The sequence below is a fragment of the Alosa pseudoharengus genome, unplaced genomic scaffold (assembly GCF_046254945.1).
Source record: "Alosa pseudoharengus isolate Yale_2024_CS ecotype anadromous, Long Island Sound unplaced genomic scaffold, YU_APseudo_1.1 YU_APseudo_1.1_scf_2, whole genome shotgun sequence".
Classification (NCBI taxonomy): Eukaryota; Metazoa; Chordata; class Actinopteri; order Clupeiformes; family Clupeidae; genus Alosa; species Alosa pseudoharengus.
Window position 1 is genome coordinate 10,718,525 of NW_027468663.1, and position 17,010 is coordinate 10,735,534.

A 17,010-nucleotide genomic window follows, 5' to 3' on the forward strand; every position below is an offset into this window, starting at 1 on the left:
GACCTCTAACTGGAGACATGTTATGTAAAGTGGTCTAGAAAATGATGAGTGCCGTTCACATGATGCTTGTTATGACACTGTACTTTATTTTTCTCTCCACGGAGGATCTCATGGCTTCAGTTTGTTTCATTAACTCTTTAAATCAAATTTCAGAACCCATTTTAGTGATGCAATTACTTGTGCCCTAAAAATGTTACAAAAACTGAAACAAGATAATGATATATATTACATAACAAATGACTCCTTTCACCATAAAATGATATGATGTATAAAAAAATAAAACAAAATGGATGAAAAGGAAAAGTGACAGTTGGAGATAATTGAAAACAATCGGTGTTCAATCAGTGATGCCCCTCAGGCTGCAGCCAGTCCAGCAGACCTCTTGACCTGCCAGCGTGGCCGCCTTCCTCTCTTGCTCTCCCCAGATTTCCTTCTCTCCCCACTCTTCCCTTCTTCCTCTCTGGCTCTCTCACTCTTTTTCTCTCCTGCTGGTGTCTCAGTAGTCCTTCTCACAGCCTGCCTGCTTGCTCATGATCATCCGGCTGATGTCGATGTCGTTGTTGTTAAAGACGTCCTTGGCCTTGGTGATTGTGGCGACCGGCAGGGTTCGGGTTCGGCCCAGGATCCAGGCAAAGTCCACGTGGAACAGACGCAGGACGTCTGTGCAGGAGTAGACCAGGGCCGAGTTTTCGTAGTCGGTAGACAGGACCCAGTATGGAGTGTAGGGGAGCACTGGAGAGCCAACAGCAGTGCAGCACAGCTCAGTTAACAGGGAGCAATATCACAGAACACACTACACTCATCCACTCAAGACATTCTCATGATCTAAATCCTCTGATCTACATCCTCTACTCATGAAGAACCTATCAAACTTTTCAGATGGTCAATTTGGGATTGGATCAAACAAATAATACGCACAAATATGTATTATAATTTGTACAATATGATAAAAAAAAAAATACAATATGTAAAAATCCAGATTGTGTGTGTGCGTGCATGCATGCGTCCGTTCGTGCGTGTTTACGTGTGTGTGTGTGATGTGAGCATCCTCATGCTGAGTGGTTGTGTGCCCTTCCTGTACTCACCGTAGGAGAAGCTGATGCCGAGCTTGGCCGGTTCCCTCATGTCCTGCACCACAGCAGTGCCCTCTATGGCCCTCAGCTCACCCTTTCTAAAGGTCCCACAAAAACAGAGATGGTCCATTTCAAAATCTTGTATAATCAATGTTGACATTTACATTCAATACTCTTTTAGATTTATAACCTCCTGAAGGATAATTCATTTAATGACCACCTCAATTGTAGGATCAGGATGACATTGAGTAAAGATAAAGTTTGTGTCATTATTCTTAATTATTGGCATTATTTAACTATTTCATTGTGTCACACTCAGGTCAAGTACTCACTTGTCAGGTATTTCACTTGTAATAGCATCACACAAAAATGAACATATATGAAAACATTGACATAAATGATAAAGGTGTCTATTGATATGTTATTAGTTTCTCTCAGTATTCAGCATATAGACCTACTACAGTGGAGTACTGTAATGTGGCCGAGAGCGTCTGAACTTACAGTATCTCTGAGCTGACCACACGAACACTCCCATCTGCTTTCATGGTGAAGTTGGACTCAATGCATCTCCCTTTCTCAAACTGAGCCGGCAGTTTTGCAACCTCATACCACCTTCCCAAGAACTTAACAACAAAACACAGCAAACACACCTTGTTATGTACATGTATGGTAATGTAAACAAATTAAAATAATAATAATAATGGGGGGAAAATCCACCATTAACCGCTCTAACCTTTTACTTCGCTTGACTAAGGCCAATCTCTGAGACATAGTTGGCATTATCTGAGATGCACATACAGTAGCAAGTGAAGAGGAATCTTTAATACCTTTTTCATGCTGAACGCAGACTGCACGGGAGGGTCTGGACATGGGCCCCAGTGAGGAACCTGTGCCCTGATGAGAGGCAGGAGAATGGGCAGGATCAAGACCATGGACTGCTTCATGGCGACAGTGCTAACCTGGACCTGAAATGCAGATAAACAGTGCTGTTAGTTTGGGCATTTATATAAAAAAAAAAAAACAGAAGCAGACAGAAGCATCCGTAATGTCCCTCTCAGTTGGTTCAAGCACCACCAAAGCTTTATAGATCAATCAAAGCAAGAGTTCAAGAGTTTCGTAAAACAAAGAACCACATTGCATCAGCATACATCCAACTATCAATACAAGCAGAGCAAGCAATGTTATTATTACTTAATATGCATGTGTATATCTAAAATATCTATACATGGTTGCCATACAAATTAGTGCAGTCTCTGGAACCTTTTAAATCTAGATCCTTTGATTCATCTTGCTACCATTTACACAGACATACAGCATCGCATTTCATTCTTACAGTGGGAAATATGACAGAAAAAAGTAGCTAAAAGAAAACACGATATCTTACCTCTTTGGATTCTGCGTGAAAATATTCAACAAATCATGGCGCGCTGTGTATTTATAAGAGCGACTCTGCTGCCCAGGGTCACGTTACTCCAAAGTTGTGTGTCATGAATGAGTGTCTTTGTGAGGGCCAAGCTTATCTCGGACATGAAGCGAGCCATTAGACAAATTGAAATCATGTGGGACATTCCGGCAGAAATTTAATTGGTCTGCATCTACACTCAAGGGGACACCTCTACTTTCCTTGTTGCTCTTTCAAGTTAGATGAGAATAGTAACAGATATGAAAGCTGAGACGTTACTTATTTTTGTGTATGTGTGCATGACACCATATCTTTTTACAAATACTGTTTTACAGAAAGTTGCTATTGTTATGGTCTTTGAAACAGTATGCCATCTGTCAGTGTACATAGACATTTACACAGGTTGCTTGCAGCTCATGTAAGACTGTGCCAGTATGGCCAAGCTCAACCTCAAAAACATGGAGAGCATGACCTGAGTGGCAGGGCATACAGTGATGACTGAGCACAATGGGCAGCAGCGCAGGCTGGTCAGTCATGAAGGGCCTCTGCTGTCTTCTGTCACTACACATGCCTCCAGTCTGACTCACCTCTGGGACGTCCTGCCTCACGTCACCAGCCGAGCTAAGAGGCTGCTCCTGATTCCCAAAACAAAATAGTTTGTTTATGGGGTCAGAATAAGTACACAGTGGACCATGGGCTCGCCCTTTTCTGAATTTCACACATTTGCTGCACAAAGAGGACCCAGCTACAACCAGGCCCTGGGGCAACAACTCTGACTGCCACAACTCTCCCCATCAGCCCACCCCCAGTGCTCCACCAGGTACTCAGTTCCCAAATATTACTTCAGTGTTGGTTATTTGGCCATAATGTTATATGTGACACAACAAACTTTTAAAAGCATGTTACAAGGCTGTTAATTCATGTTTATATTGTCTCATTGATATTGACCTTGACCTAAAGCAAATGACACAGACATAATGTTCACCTCAACTTCACATTGTGTTTATTCAGGTGAACACCTCAATACTGGATTGTGGAGGATGTTTGTAACAGATACAGATATCACTCGCTTCTGATTTGAGCTGGAAAAGCTTTAGGGGAGGATGAGGAGCCGCCTCGATCACACTGGCATGCTACTACAACCACTCTGGTCCGTGACAGTCATGTTTTCCGTCTTGATGCCATGGGAATGAAGCTTGTCCTTCAGCTCTGTGATGGTGTCTGCAGGGAGGGAGCGAGTCCTGCTCATGATCCAGGCGAACTCCACATAGGACTGCTCACTGGTGTTGGTACAGGAGTACACCAGAGCATAGCTGTCATAGTCGGTAGCGAGCACCCAGTAAGGCCTCGGACGTGGACCTGAAAAGATGTCATTATTATTCCTGATTCTATGCAGTATCACTTTACTTAAGTGTGTGCCTTTACCAGGGGCGCCACTAGGATTAAAAGACTTAGCTCCCAGAGTTGTAATGCATGCACTGAAACATTTTCATCACACCTTTAAAGGGCTTCAATGAATTGAAGGATATACTGGTACAATAGCATTAACAGGGACACCATGTATAACAACAGTCTGCAGTGACTAATATTGTGTGTTGCCAGTGGCACCCCCAGAACATTTTAACAGGAATGGCCAGATGAGACGTTTGCTGTCGCCACCCCCCATGTCATAAACTGTTGTGAGTTCACATTAGGTATTTAAATGAATAGTAAACACGGTAAAATTATTTAATTGATATGAGCTGAAATACACATTTATACACCTTTTGAAAAAGAGCTCTTCATATGCTAGGCTATATCGTTTTCAAGACAGTATAGGCTATCTGGGAAAGTATGATGTGATCATGCTTGCATATCTTATGTCAGCCTTCAAGGAATAATACTTCTCATGAATGTTTTGCATTCATGTCACCTGAAGTATGCCTGAAGAAATATCTATTCAAAAGCACAGTTGATCTGCATGCCATGATCAACTTTTGATTCTTTGATATGGAAACCAAGTTCATTATTTTGGGCTGCTATTATATTGGAATTCCAGCTCCAATTTGGATACCATGTAGAAATGTGCTGCACTTATTTGGAATGGCTTACTATACAGAGGAATGCTTCATATCCTCATGTCCGGTAAGGTGCTGTTTATATGGTTTGCCATGTGTGGAGTGAAGCGTTAGTGAGATATACCACTGAGAGTAATGGGTGGAGATGGACGAAGTGCTGTGTGCAGAATGGAAATATGATGAAATGTCATATATATCCACGTCAGTGACGGATTGGGACTAAAAAAAGGCCCTGGACTTCCTTCCAAATAGGCCCACGACCATATGCAGTACACACACACACACACACACACACACACACACACACACACACACACACACCCTTGCTGTCTTATATACTTTGCCAGTCAAGGCATCACATTCACAAATAGGTTACATTTTACAAAAATACTAATTATTGATTGGGTGCTGCTGGAGAATGTGGGCCCCATGTGATAAAATACTTTTGGGCCTCCCAAATGCTAGGGGGGTTCGGGGGCATGGTCCTCTGTGACGGAAATGTAAAAAAAATAATGCACAGATTGCCAGTCTGTCCCTGATCCACGTTAATTTACTCACAAACTGTTTATCACAACCGGTAGCCGCTAATATTATCGGAAAGCTCCGGCTCCGCTCTTTCGCATATCTGTGTGATTTATGTGTAATAAGTACTCTGTGAGAAATTCAGCAGAGAATAATGGGTGTGAATTTGGACACATTGCTATATTTTTTATGGGGGGGGGCTTTTGATCATCTTGTGGTGGCTTCAGCCCCCCCCCCAAAATAGGCCTAACGACGCCCCTGGCCTTCACATATTCCTTTGGGAAACGTATGTGTTTATTTTTTCAGTTGTAATTGTGTAAAATGTGTCGGTGGTATGTATTTACTTCCAGTGAAGGTCACTTCCAGCTTGGCAGGGTCACTCAGATCTGCCACACGAGCTGTTCCCCTGGTGTTGGCGATTTCTCCATCAGGCCTGTCAACAGCACAATGGGATTACACTGAGACAGTCAAAGAGGGAGGCTGCAGAAGTTATCCCAGAGGGAGGCTGCAGAAGTTATCCCAGACATGCTGGTGGAGGGATTCTGCAGGACTCCCACTGAACCAGTGGATGTTACACACACAGATGCACGCGCACACACACACAGACACTCACAGACACACACACGCACACACACACACCTCACAGACTGTTTGCCCCATTTAAAACAAACATACCATATGACTACTGAACTCTTTGTAACTTGCACAGAATTTACACAGATACCTTTTAAAAACATTCAGAGTAATTATTTCTCTTTCTTTCTTTATCATTCTGTTTATTATGACCGCCGCTAGCGAAGCTAGCGAAGCGGTCATATAGGGATTGTCAAAGTTTTATTTTTTTTTATTTTTTTTTTTTTTCGTCATCTACTTCCTGAATTTTTGGTCAACAATACCCGGGACACCGAACCACCGGGGCACATGAAAGTTGGTGGGTATGTAGCCCCACTAGACTTTTACGGAAAATTTTCGTTTCGTCCCCGGGGGCCACTCCACCCCCGTGCTGGGCCCCCCGAACCGCAAAAAAAACAGTTTTTCCTAAATAACAACCTGGCCCATAATCACTCATTTGTGATTTGCACCCCCCCCCCCCGGTAAAAAATGAAAATGCAATATTATTCTGCTTTAATCGCCCCTATCTTCAGTTAAGATGTTCAGAACTGCACCAAATTTTATGTGTATGATTGACCTGGCATTCTCTGGGGGTATGCCAAGTTTCGTAGAATTTCATCCATGGGGGGGTCTAAAAAAATTTAGATTATGTGTACATTTAGTGACTGTACACTCATTGGCCTGTAGATGGCGGTGCTAACATATACACATGCACACACACACAGGCACCCACATACTATCGGTATTAGAACGGCCGATACATAATTACAAATTCAGTAGGATTAAAAGAAAGCCATAATAAATATTCATCACCATCATCATGGCTGCATTTCCAGTATTGGCGATAAGTAGTCGTTTGTCCACTAGATGGCGCATCGTTGCAGTGAGACGTAATTTTGTTGGAAGTTAAAAGTGGGTTGAAAAAAAACAATGGACGCTTCCTACAAGGACTGTAATTTACCGCAGAGAACGTCTAATAAGGATAGGACGATGTTCACATGAAATGTAATTCCCATTTCTTCTTGAAGCCGACATAAATCTGAGGATGTTTATCGGACACGCTTGGTTTTTACTGCAGGTACGTTAATCTTATAATATCAATAAGGACCTAGGTAATGTTACCGTTAGCGTTGGTTGAGTGATGGAGGCCAATTTGATTGATTGCATTTGTAGAAAACTAGAAATGCGGTTATACCAAGCAAATTGATAGCAGCACTGTAATTGTATCTTTCGACTGTCATTTGTTGCACGTGCTACAAAAATCATTCTGTGCAATGGAAGATTAACCAACGTTACTGATACAGTTTTGCCTATACATGCGTGAGACTAGACGCCTGTTTATTTCGTTTTAAGTGCGTGCAGGGTGTGTGAGAGGGGAATCGATGATGTGCTTTGATTCCAGCTTGGTAGTTGTAGTCTGTGAAATTAAAAAGCACGTGTGTGTGAAGTATCCAAACAATGACACCTTCATTTCATTATGGTTGCTTTAGCAACACACCTTAAGCTACTGTGTAGTGGGTGGGTCCCATTTAGAAGTGGCTACTTCATTCGCGCTTTCCTTAACTCATGGAGCTGCATGAATTTTATTACAACTTTTCGCCACAATATGGCAGTTTAAGTCCGCTTGATACTGTAAGGCGTAAGCCATTGGTTTCCAAAGGAGATTTTATTTGTGTCGCCAGCATAGCCTATTGACATGTTGTAAATAGGCCTACCTTATAAGCCTACCTGTAGCTTAGGGAAGCTAACAGCTTTCTATTAGGATCTAGTTTATTAGTCACAGTTTTGTCATAACTGGTGCATTTTTGTATTTAGAATAGCCAGAGCGTGGATATCTCAATCGGAAAATTAAACAATATCGGGTGCCATGGACTGCCATGGTTCACCCAGCCTGATCTGCCCGCTATTTATTTTTTGATTTCTTAAAAGATTGAGCTTGGTCTGGTGAAAGCCAGACTAGCCATGGACCTCTGTTACACAGTGCAAGGGAACATGAATCAGCCTATATTTGCACGAACAATAACGGACAACAGTTCTTCAACTTTGGCCCGTTAAAATGTGTATGAACAGTCTAGCGACGCATTTCATCAAGGCCCATTTGGACCTGTCAGTTATTTGCACCACTGGTTACATGTAAAACAGCATTTCGTTTCAGACTACTGTTACTTAATTTGTGCATTAACAATAACGTTTCAGACTACTGTTACTTAATTTGTGCATTGACAATGAAGTATTACATGAACTAAAGATGACTAAAATCTTATGTAGAAGAAGAAACATTCACAAAAAATCCATCCATCCAAAAATGACCTTTGTTTTTGATAGCTGTTGAAAACGGCATGGAACTGACAGAGATGTTTTTGTTCATAAACAAACAAACAAACAAACAAATAAATACATACATAACATTATGCTGATACCTTTTGCTTTTCCCAAATACAATGTAGCCTACAGGTGTAAATGACCTTTCATCAATCAGTTGCAATGGATGAACTGTGATGAACTGCCCTACTTGTGATTGTTTAGAGATTTTAAAGGTTTTATAACAATGCTACATCTTCTTTGGCTATTCTACAATCTATTCAACTTTTCAGCACCAGTAGGCTACTTTCTGTGCAGCCGCACCCACACACTCAGGCATGCCAAACAAGCATACACAAAAGTTTCAAGAGTGGGGGATGGAGTAAAATATGGAGACAAATTGAAGTGTGATTTATTTTCGCAGAACGGCTGTACAGGACTGAGCGGCGGTCATATTTTGTACCGCTATGCGGTACATCTAGTTTTAAATGATCTTAACTCAGGCACCAGATCTAACTTTATTAGTGTGTTGCAGCTATGCAGGACTGTTTGTCCACCCATGCTGGTCCTGAGAAACGTATGATTTTGTTCCATGGTAAGTTTTCACAGAAGAACATAAACTTGAACTTAAAACTCCACTTGAACACACTCCACTTACAGAAGACCCTGGTTGAGGACCTTGACCAGTCCGTCACTCTGGAGGGTGTAGGTTGCCTGGCTACACTTTCCCTTTTGAAACACAGCTGGAAGCTTCTGGATGCCATACCACCTGCCCGAATACTACAGTACAAAGGTAGCAGAGCAGAGTCACTAAAGATGGCAGTTGAGCCATGGCAGTTGGGCTTGGTGTACCGAGTGAAGAAAAAGCATTACTCACCTGGGCTATGTTAAAGTCCTGCTGGACAGGAGGTACTGGGCACCGGCCCTCCCATAAGGACTGGGCACCAACCCCCAGGGTAACACAGAGGGTCAACAACAGCACCCGCACAGCTTGCATGCTCTCTGCCTTCACACGTGAACACAAAGGTAGACTGCAACGTATACAGGCGTAAATGAACTCTGGCTGGCTGGTTTGGTATGGTTTGGTTTCATGTCCGAGGCATATTATAAAATTAGCACTGAATCAATAAATAAGTCATAAAAAAAATCCATGCTTGTTAATAGTACATCTAATATTAGAGTTAAATAACGTAGGAAAGATATCAATAAACACTTAACAAATAGAGACTTTGCGCATCTTCCCTGTATGAATTAATTACGGGCCTATGTAATACATAGCATTAATATTTAACACATAATATTAGTAGAAAATATCAATGGTAACAGTAAAGCTACCAGTCATTCTCTATATCTTTCAAATGGCGCATATAAACTTTACCTGTCTGGCTATAGAGCTTGCTCTACCTCAGCTCTAAAGGTAGTAATAGAAAGCCCAAGGTCTTAGAAGCTTGTATAGCATAAGACTTACATAATCATGGAAAAAAATATTGTATAATGGCACTGTTTCGCAACATGGTTCCTTATGAGAAATGTGGAATAAATCTCCATAAGTGAACAGCTGCAGCATTCACAAGTAAGGGGGCCATTAGGGGACCACAGTCCCACACACGTGCACAGGTGATAGTCAGAGGTTGCATCACCTCTGCATATATGTGGGAATAAAACCACACCCACTGAAAGGCCTCCATTTGATGAGACCTCGCACCTGAACTCTCCATGACTGCTCACTGGACCAATAGGGGGTCAGCGTGATGGGGGTGTCTGATATGTTGAGTAATATTTAAGATTATATATGTTAAGACAGTGTTTTTCAACCACTGTGCCGGGGCACACTAGTGTGCCGTGAGAGATCATCAGGTGTGCCGCAGAAAATTACCCAAATGTCACTCACTGGTCCAGAAAAGCAACTGTTGCATCAAATAATTTATAACCACATGTAGTGGGGGGCCTTAAGCACATTTTCGCGCAAATTCATCTAAAAGCGCCAAATTTGGCACAGATGTAGCTTAGGTCATACTGAAATGATTTAGCTAGGGCGCCGGAGTCAGCGGCCCTTGGGGCCAAGATGGCGGCCAAATCCAATATGGCCGCTGCGCGAAAAGGGTTCCGGCTATAACTTTTGAACTACATGAGTTACAAATACAAACTTGATATCTTTTTCAGCTTAATTGATCATGGGGAATACATAGGAATGTTAATATTTATGACCCGGTGCATCTGGACCCCTTATTCCTCCAATTCTAATATGGCCGCTGTCCAAAAAAGCAGTTTTGGCTGTAGTATGGGGCCTTACACCCCATTGTTTGTGCAAATTAATTTACAAGCACTAAATTTGGCACGGATGCAGCTGAGGGCATAATGAAATGATTTAGCCAGGCCGCCCGAGCCAATGGTCCCTGAGACCAACATGGCAGCCAAATCCAAAATGGTTGTCGCCTGAAAGGGATTCGGCTATAGCTTTGGAGCCTGATGAGATACAAATACAAACTTGATGTCTATTTGACCTTTTTTGATGATGGGGAAACCCATAGGAATACTTACATTTATGATTGGGTATATCAGGACCCCCCAAATTCCCTAAATTCAATATGGCTGCTGTCCGAAAAAGGGTTCAACCAAGGGTTTGAACCAAATGCGCTACAAATGAGGATGTTGTGTCTATTTTTAGTTTATTGACCACAGGAAGTCCATTGGCATATTTATATATATGCTTGTGTAAGTCTGGAACCTGTATTCTTTTCAAGACTTTGTTTGAAAATCTTTTTTTACCACAACTTTGACGGTTATTCTCAAGGTGGATTAATTTCCTTATAAAAGTGGAATGCTTTCAGTGTACCACAGGTGAATACATTTCGAAATGTAATCATATAAGAAAGAATAAGACATAATTATTATTGCAAGGCAATATTTATAGTATGTCAAATTGTTAAAAGAATAATATAGTCAATTTGTCCAAAACTCTTCAAAGGTTTGCTTAGCATATCAAAAAAACAGCAATAACATAAAAATAACAACAGTGAATTCTCATGGTCGCTCTCATGAATTTTTGCCTGAAGAAGACCCAGCAGGGTCGAAACGTTGCCTGATGTGCATTAAATATATGGGAGTCAAAAGCAGTGTTGTGGACATTATATTTTTTCAATTGAGTAAGTTTTAATTTGTCCTGCACCTGCCAGAAGGTGGGGTAACTGTTTGCTCTCTCATGAATTCTCATTCTCATGGTCTCTCTCACAATTGTAGTCATAAGAACAAAACACTTATAGAAAAAAGTACACCTGGTTAGGAAGGAAGTTGGTAGGAAAGGAAGTAGTTGGCTAAACACTGTTGTTGGTCATCTTCTGAGACCACAGGTGACCACTACATGGACCCATTACAATTTGCATACCGTCCAGAGGTGGTTGTGGAGGATGCCTTAATCTACCTGCTTCATAGAACACACTTTCACCTTGACAGGGGCTGGCAGTATTGTGAGGATCATGTTCTTTGATTTCTCAAGTGCTTTTAACACCATACAGCCTATGCTGCTATGTGACAAGCTTTGCTTTGAAGGATGCAAGTAGACACCTCCACAACTTCATGGATTACTGATTACCTGACTGACAGACCACAGGTTGTGAGAATGAAAGGGTGTGTGTCTGAACAGGTAGTCAGTCGCATAGGAGCACCACAAGGGACTGTGTTGTCTCCTTTTCTTTTCAAACTGTACACCTCAGACTTCCAGTACAACTCTGAGTCATGTCACCTGCAGAAGTTCTCAGACAGTTCACAGACTGCAGTTGTTGGGTGTGTCAGTGAGGATGGTGAGGAGACGGAATACAGGCAACTGGTGGACCACTTTGTGACATGGTGCAGAAACAACCACCTTGTCTTGAATGTGGCTAAGACAAGGGAAATGGTGGTGGACTTTCGTAGGGCCAGGCCTGAGCTAAATACCATTTCAATACTGGGTGAGGAAGTTGTTGAGAACTACAAATATGTGCGGGTTCTTATAGACAATAAACTGGATTGGAGGTATATATATATACTCTTTTGATCCTGTGAGGGAAATTTGACTCTGCATTTAACCCAATCCGTGAATTAGTGAAACACACTCAGCACAAAGTGAACACACAGTGAGGTGAAGCACAGAAGCGCAGGTGTCCCAACGCAGTGAGCTGCCTGCTACAGCAGCACTCGGGGAGCAGTGAGGGGTTAGGTGCCTTGCTCAAGGGCACTTCAGTTGTTCCTACTGGTCGGTGTTTGAACCGGCAACCCTCCGGTTACAAGTCTGAAGCGCTAACCAGTAGGCCACGGCTGCCCCAAAGAAGGGTCAGAGCATAGCAAAGCTTAGGTAATTTAATGTGTGGTCATGGTAAAAAAAATTAATTTTCATATGTAGCTTATTCGGTTCAAAAGTTGTAGTCAAAACCCTTTTTCGGACAGTCACCATATTGCATTTGGGGACTTTGAGAGTCCAGATATACCCAATCATAAATATATATTTTGTGTTTCCCATAGCCAGAAAAGGTGAAATATTTATTAATTTTACATTTGTATCTCATCTGGTTCAAAATATGCAGCCTACAGTAATCCCTTTTCAGGTGGCGGCCATATTGGATTTGGCAGCCATCTTGGTCCCAGGGGCCACTGGCTCCGGCATCCTCGCTAAATAATTTCAGTATGCCCTCAGCTGCATCCATGCCAAATTTTGACAATGGGGTGTAAGGCCATATTGGAATTGGAGGATTAAGGGGTCCAGATATACTGGGTCATAAATATAAAGATTTATATGTGTTTCCCATGAGCAATTAAGCTGAAAAAGACATCAAGTTTGTATTTGCAGCTCATGTGGTTCAAAAGTTATAGTCGGAACCCTTTTTGGGCAGCGGCCATATTGGATTTGGCTGCCATCTTGGCCCCAAAGGTCGCTGGCTGCGGAACCCTAGCTAAATCATTTCAGTATGACCTGAGCTACATCTGTGCCAAATTTGGTGCTTGTAGATAAATTGGCGCAAACAATGGGGTATAACTACAGTCAAAACTGCTTTTTTGGACAGGGGCCATATTGGAATTGGAGGATTAAGCTGTCCAGATATACTGGGTCATAAATATAAACATTCCTATGTGTTTCCCATGATCAATTAAGTTGAAAAAGACATCAAGTTTGTATTTGTAGCTCGTGGTTAAAAGCTAGTCGAAACCCTTTTCGGGCAGCGGCCATATTGGATTGGCTGCCATCTTGGCTCCGAGGGTCTGTGGCTCCGGCGCCCTAGCTAAATCATTTCAGTATAATTTGAGCTACATCTGTGCCAAATTTGGCACTTTTAGAAGAAATTGCGCGAAACAACCTATTTATGTGCTTAAGGCCCCCCACTAATGCTCTCATTGATTGTATGATTGCACTATTTGTGGTATGCAGGCATTGTACAACGGGGGCAACATATCCAGTATTCACAGAATCATCACATAATCCAGTTCATAACAACAATTAAATTAGATATAGTCACCTACAAATGAAACAGAGGGCACTTGTTTTATTGAGCAGGTCTTGCATAGAAGCCATAATAAGGCCATATCTGTGTATTATTTGAAATTTTAGGCTATGGTATGTTTATTTTTTCTTCACAAAGGATGTTAGTGTGCCGTGGGACATTTTAAGTGTCAAAAGTGTGCCGTGGCACAAAAAAGGTTGAAAAACACTGCGTTAAGATTAGAATCTTTTCCCTTCACTATTTCAAGCTACTTGATAACCCTTAAAGAGTGCATGAGGTCACCACTCAAAAAAAAGTGTTTGAACTGGGGCCATGTTAAGGGAAAGCTGCAGATGTGTTTGAAGAATGTATGTTATGAACTAGAGCCATGTTAAGGGAAAAATACAGATGTGCTAGAATATATGAACCTTTTTTGTCCAATAGTCTGAAGTTTACACATTTTACACAGATACACAGATATACATGTCCCCAGAAAGAAAAGCTTACAGTTCCTCAAAAGCAGTCAAATACGTCTGTTAACTTTGTACACATTTAGGTTTTGCATATGATGCATGACCTGTAAACAAACAGGCCAGTATAAAGGTAAGTTGAATAAGTTTTAATCACATTTCTGGTAAAATGTTTCCTCTTGCTGAGGACATGAAGCTTGGGGTATATAATAATGTATTCATATTTATGGAACAGATGCAAATTAGTCTGCAATATGTAATAGATGTTATTTAAGGGACATGATAAAACTCAAAATAGATACAAATCCTGTATGTGTATTGAATTATGCTATTTAATAGTCAAATCAATGAACAATTAGCGATTATAAATTGTATTTCAATTGCAACAGTTTACATTTTCCCAGCCAATTGCAATACTAACAAATTACCAATTGTGTTGTGATCTGCCCATATTCCTATGGACACTTTAGTATCTGCAGGGTATTTGTGATTAACAGATATTTACCAATTACTACAGGAAAGCTTTTATGTAGGCCTGTGCCTTAATATGCCATAATAGACCAATGTTATTGACTGGCCCACATCAATGAGCATGAGTGTCACCCAAGGTTGATCAACAAGGTTGAGCAACCCCCCTAACCCCCTGCACCCCACCACACACACACCCACATACACACACACACACACACACACACATATACACACACATACACACACACACACACACACACACAACACTGTAAACATCAGTTTTGTTAGCACAGGTGCTCCTTCAGATATTACTTTCCAAAACATATTTCCTAGAGTTGCAGGGCTGTGTTCCTTATTTGGAGGAGTGGTCTGAGCATGGGCTATAAATGTGCATCCTTGGGTGTCAGTCATCACTCAGAACAAGCTGAACACCTCAGGTAAGAGTTCTGAGCAGAGCCTAGACCGCGGCCAGCTCCAAAAGCAAATGAGCTGTACTGATCATGATCTCCATTTCCAGGTGAAAGCTGAACAATGCAGGCTCTACAGGTGCTGTCTCTGGTCCTACTCTCTGCCCTGGTCGCCAACGCCCAGGTCCTCCATCCAGGAAGATGCCCTGTTCCTCCAGTCAAGGAGAACTTTGATGTCACCAGTGTAAGTATCGCTGACATGCAATACATGCCGTTCAAAACAAAAGTGAAAGAAAAGGTTGAAGTATTATGTTTTAATTCTAGTTCATATTATGATCATTCTCATTCCATTTGAACAACGTATGTTCATATGTTCCTTTTTTCTTCTTTGAAAGAATATTAACTTGATAGGAAAAATGAAACAAATACAACAGCGCAGACAGGACAGAGCAACACCATGCCTTAGATTTCCCAGTAATGTGTAAAAAGTGCACCTGCCGGCTTTGAGGCTGAATGTTTTGTTCTGCCGTTTTCAGTACATGGGCCGGTGGTATGAGATCCAGAAGCTCCCCTCCATCTTCCAGAAAGGCGAGTGTGGCCAGGCCACCTACACCCTGGGTGATGGGGTTGTGCAGGTCCTGAACGCTGAGCTGCTGTAAGAGCTGTTCTTAATCTCCCTCTCTCTTAACAGCTGAGTACATGGTGTGCGCAGCTGACTTACTGTGTGTGACTAAAATGGTTTGCAGTGCCAGATAGCTTACCTGTAGTCAACATCTCACTCAACAGTATTTGTGTTGCTTTGTGGTTGGATCAGGGCTGATGGCACTGTCAGTGAGATTGAGGGCTCTGCCAAGGTCGTGGATCCTGCTCAGCCCGCCAAGCTGGCCGTTACTTTCTTCCCAGGTAAACACTGATTTGCATCTCCAATGCAAGACTCTTCAGCAAAACCTTAACCACATCTCTCAGACGAAACCTTAATTCAAATCTGCTGCTGAACATGTTGAAGGGCAGTGTCATTGAAACCTTTTTAAAAATATTCTAATTAATCACATTTAGCAGCACTAGCTGTGTTCCAGATAGGCTAGTGTTTACCTATTAGGTCAATATTACAGTTAGGTTAGAGATCAGGTGTGGAAAGTCAGTGTCTCTCAACACCTCATTTCAACATCCCACAGGATCCCCTCCTGGTCCTTACTGGGTCCTGGACACTGACTATGACAACTACGCCCTTGTCTACGGCTGCCAGAACTACGGCGGTCTGTTCTACGCTGACTTCGCCTGGATCCTGAGCCGTTCCCGCTCCCTCCCCAAGGAGACCATTGAGCAACTGCACAACACGCTGACCTCCAACAGCATCATGATTAACAAGATGACCACCACTAACCACAGCATCTGTGACTCCATGCCTCAGTAAGGCAATGGCGGGTAAAAACCATAAAACCAGATGAAGGGTTGTTCTCTCTTATGCTTTACCTCATTGTGCACCTTCTGTAAAGAGCATAATGTTGAGTAGGCCTATGCTACATGGCTAGATCATTGGTCATGAAATAAGCATTCAACCTTTCTCACTTTCTGATTATTTGAAATGTTAGTATCATGTTGACAGGGTGGGGCAGAGCCCAGCATCAGCTCTGAATGTGTATAACTTTGCAAGAGTTTGCTTTTGTAACGTAAACATGGCTCAACCTGATTCAACATATTACTTCAAATTACAGCGTTTTGTTTGGCTGGTGTTATACAAATAAAGAGTTGATTCATGCAAAACTAGGAATGGTGTCTGTTATGTTGTATTTATGTTTTTTCCTTGGTTATGCTGGTTCCTGTTTTAGCTGCCTACCAGCAGCACGTGACTGATATACAGTACATGCTACAAGAGTATAAATATACTATGTCCCATAAGCATCCCCATGCCATGTTTTTCTACAAGCATTTGCATTTCATTTCGATCTTGTGTTCTGGAATTATCCTGTGTGTGGCAGGATTATCATGTTGTCATCTCCTGAGAAGCTGCAGCAGAATCGGGAGAATTTATAGATGCAGCCATTTTCAGGTTAAACCCATGTTTATCCCTTCGCCCCACTCTGACTCCATAATGCAGAACGCAAGCAAGCCGGTCAGAAATCCCAGCTAAAAAGCTTACTCAGGCAGATTCCCAAATTAGGGGTTTAGATGTCTTAAATCGCTACTAACTTAATTCGTAAGCATATTATTAGAGATTCCTCTCTTTTTTGATGTGGGCATCCCA

General features: G+C 41.9%; 3 protein-coding genes across 3 annotated transcripts; 1 reads left to right on the forward strand and 2 right to left on the reverse strand.

The window, feature by feature from the left end:
• Nucleotides 1-496: 496 nt before the first annotated feature.
• apoda.1 (apolipoprotein Da, duplicate 1) lies at nucleotides 497-2,026 on the reverse strand. Its single transcript, XM_076293128.1, has 4 exons — nucleotides 1,901-2,026; nucleotides 1,575-1,696; nucleotides 1,086-1,171; nucleotides 497-732 (listed from the first exon to the last, which is right to left on the reverse strand). The coding sequence occupies exons 1-4, from the start codon at nucleotides 2,015-2,017 to the stop codon at nucleotides 497-499; spliced, it is 561 nt and encodes a 186-aa protein (XP_076149243.1). The 5' UTR covers nucleotides 2,018-2,026.
• Nucleotides 2,027-3,595: 1,569 nt separating this feature from the next.
• On the reverse strand, nucleotides 3,596-8,964 carry LOC143133366 (apolipoprotein D-like). Its single transcript, XM_076293129.1, has 4 exons — nucleotides 8,845-8,964; nucleotides 8,626-8,747; nucleotides 5,399-5,487; nucleotides 3,596-3,834 (listed from the first exon to the last, which is right to left on the reverse strand). Exons 1-4 carry the CDS (start codon nucleotides 8,962-8,964, stop codon nucleotides 3,596-3,598), a joined length of 570 nt encoding a protein of 189 aa, XP_076149244.1.
• A 5,925-nt stretch (nucleotides 8,965-14,889) lies between these two features.
• LOC143135032 (apolipoprotein D-like) lies at nucleotides 14,890-16,216 on the forward strand. Its single transcript, XM_076295764.1, has 4 exons — nucleotides 14,890-15,009; nucleotides 15,302-15,420; nucleotides 15,580-15,668; nucleotides 15,941-16,216. The coding sequence occupies exons 1-4, from the start codon at nucleotides 14,890-14,892 to the stop codon at nucleotides 16,177-16,179; spliced, it is 567 nt and encodes a 188-aa protein (XP_076151879.1). The 3' UTR covers nucleotides 16,180-16,216.
• The last annotated feature ends 794 nt before the right edge of the window (nucleotides 16,217-17,010 follow it).

Excerpts from the sequence above, each read along its gene's own strand:
- apoda.1 (XM_076293128.1), bottom strand. The coding sequence starts at position 2,017 with ATGAAGCAGTCCATGGTCTTGATCCTGCCCATTCTCCTGCCTCTCATC. Across the intron at positions 1,172-1,574 it reads GTGGTCAGCTCAGAGATACT|AAAGGGTGAGCTGAGGGCCA; the intron begins GTAAGTTCAGAC and ends TGGGACCTTTAG. Across the intron at positions 733-1,085 it reads CGGCATCAGCTTCTCCTACG|TGCTCCCCTACACTCCATAC; the intron begins GTGAGTACAGGA and ends TTGGCTCTCCAG.
- LOC143133366 (XM_076293129.1), bottom strand. The coding sequence starts at position 8,964 with ATGCAAGCTGTGCGGGTGCTGTTGTTGACCCTCTGTGTTACCCTGGGG. Across the intron at positions 8,748-8,844 it reads AGGACTTTAACATAGCCCAG|TATTCGGGCAGGTGGTATGG; the intron begins GTGAGTAATGCT and ends TTTGTACTGTAG. Across the intron at positions 3,835-5,398 it reads GGAAGTGACCTTCACTGGAA|GTCCACGTCCGAGGCCTTAC; the intron begins GTAAATACATAC and ends ACATCTTTTCAG.
- LOC143135032 (XM_076295764.1), top strand. The coding sequence starts at position 14,890 with ATGCAGGCTCTACAGGTGCTGTCTCTGGTCCTACTCTCTGCCCTGGTC. Across the intron at positions 15,010-15,301 it reads AGAACTTTGATGTCACCAGT|TACATGGGCCGGTGGTATGA; the intron begins GTAAGTATCGCT and ends TGCCGTTTTCAG. Across the intron at positions 15,669-15,940 it reads GGCCGTTACTTTCTTCCCAG|GATCCCCTCCTGGTCCTTAC; the intron begins GTAAACACTGAT and ends AACATCCCACAG.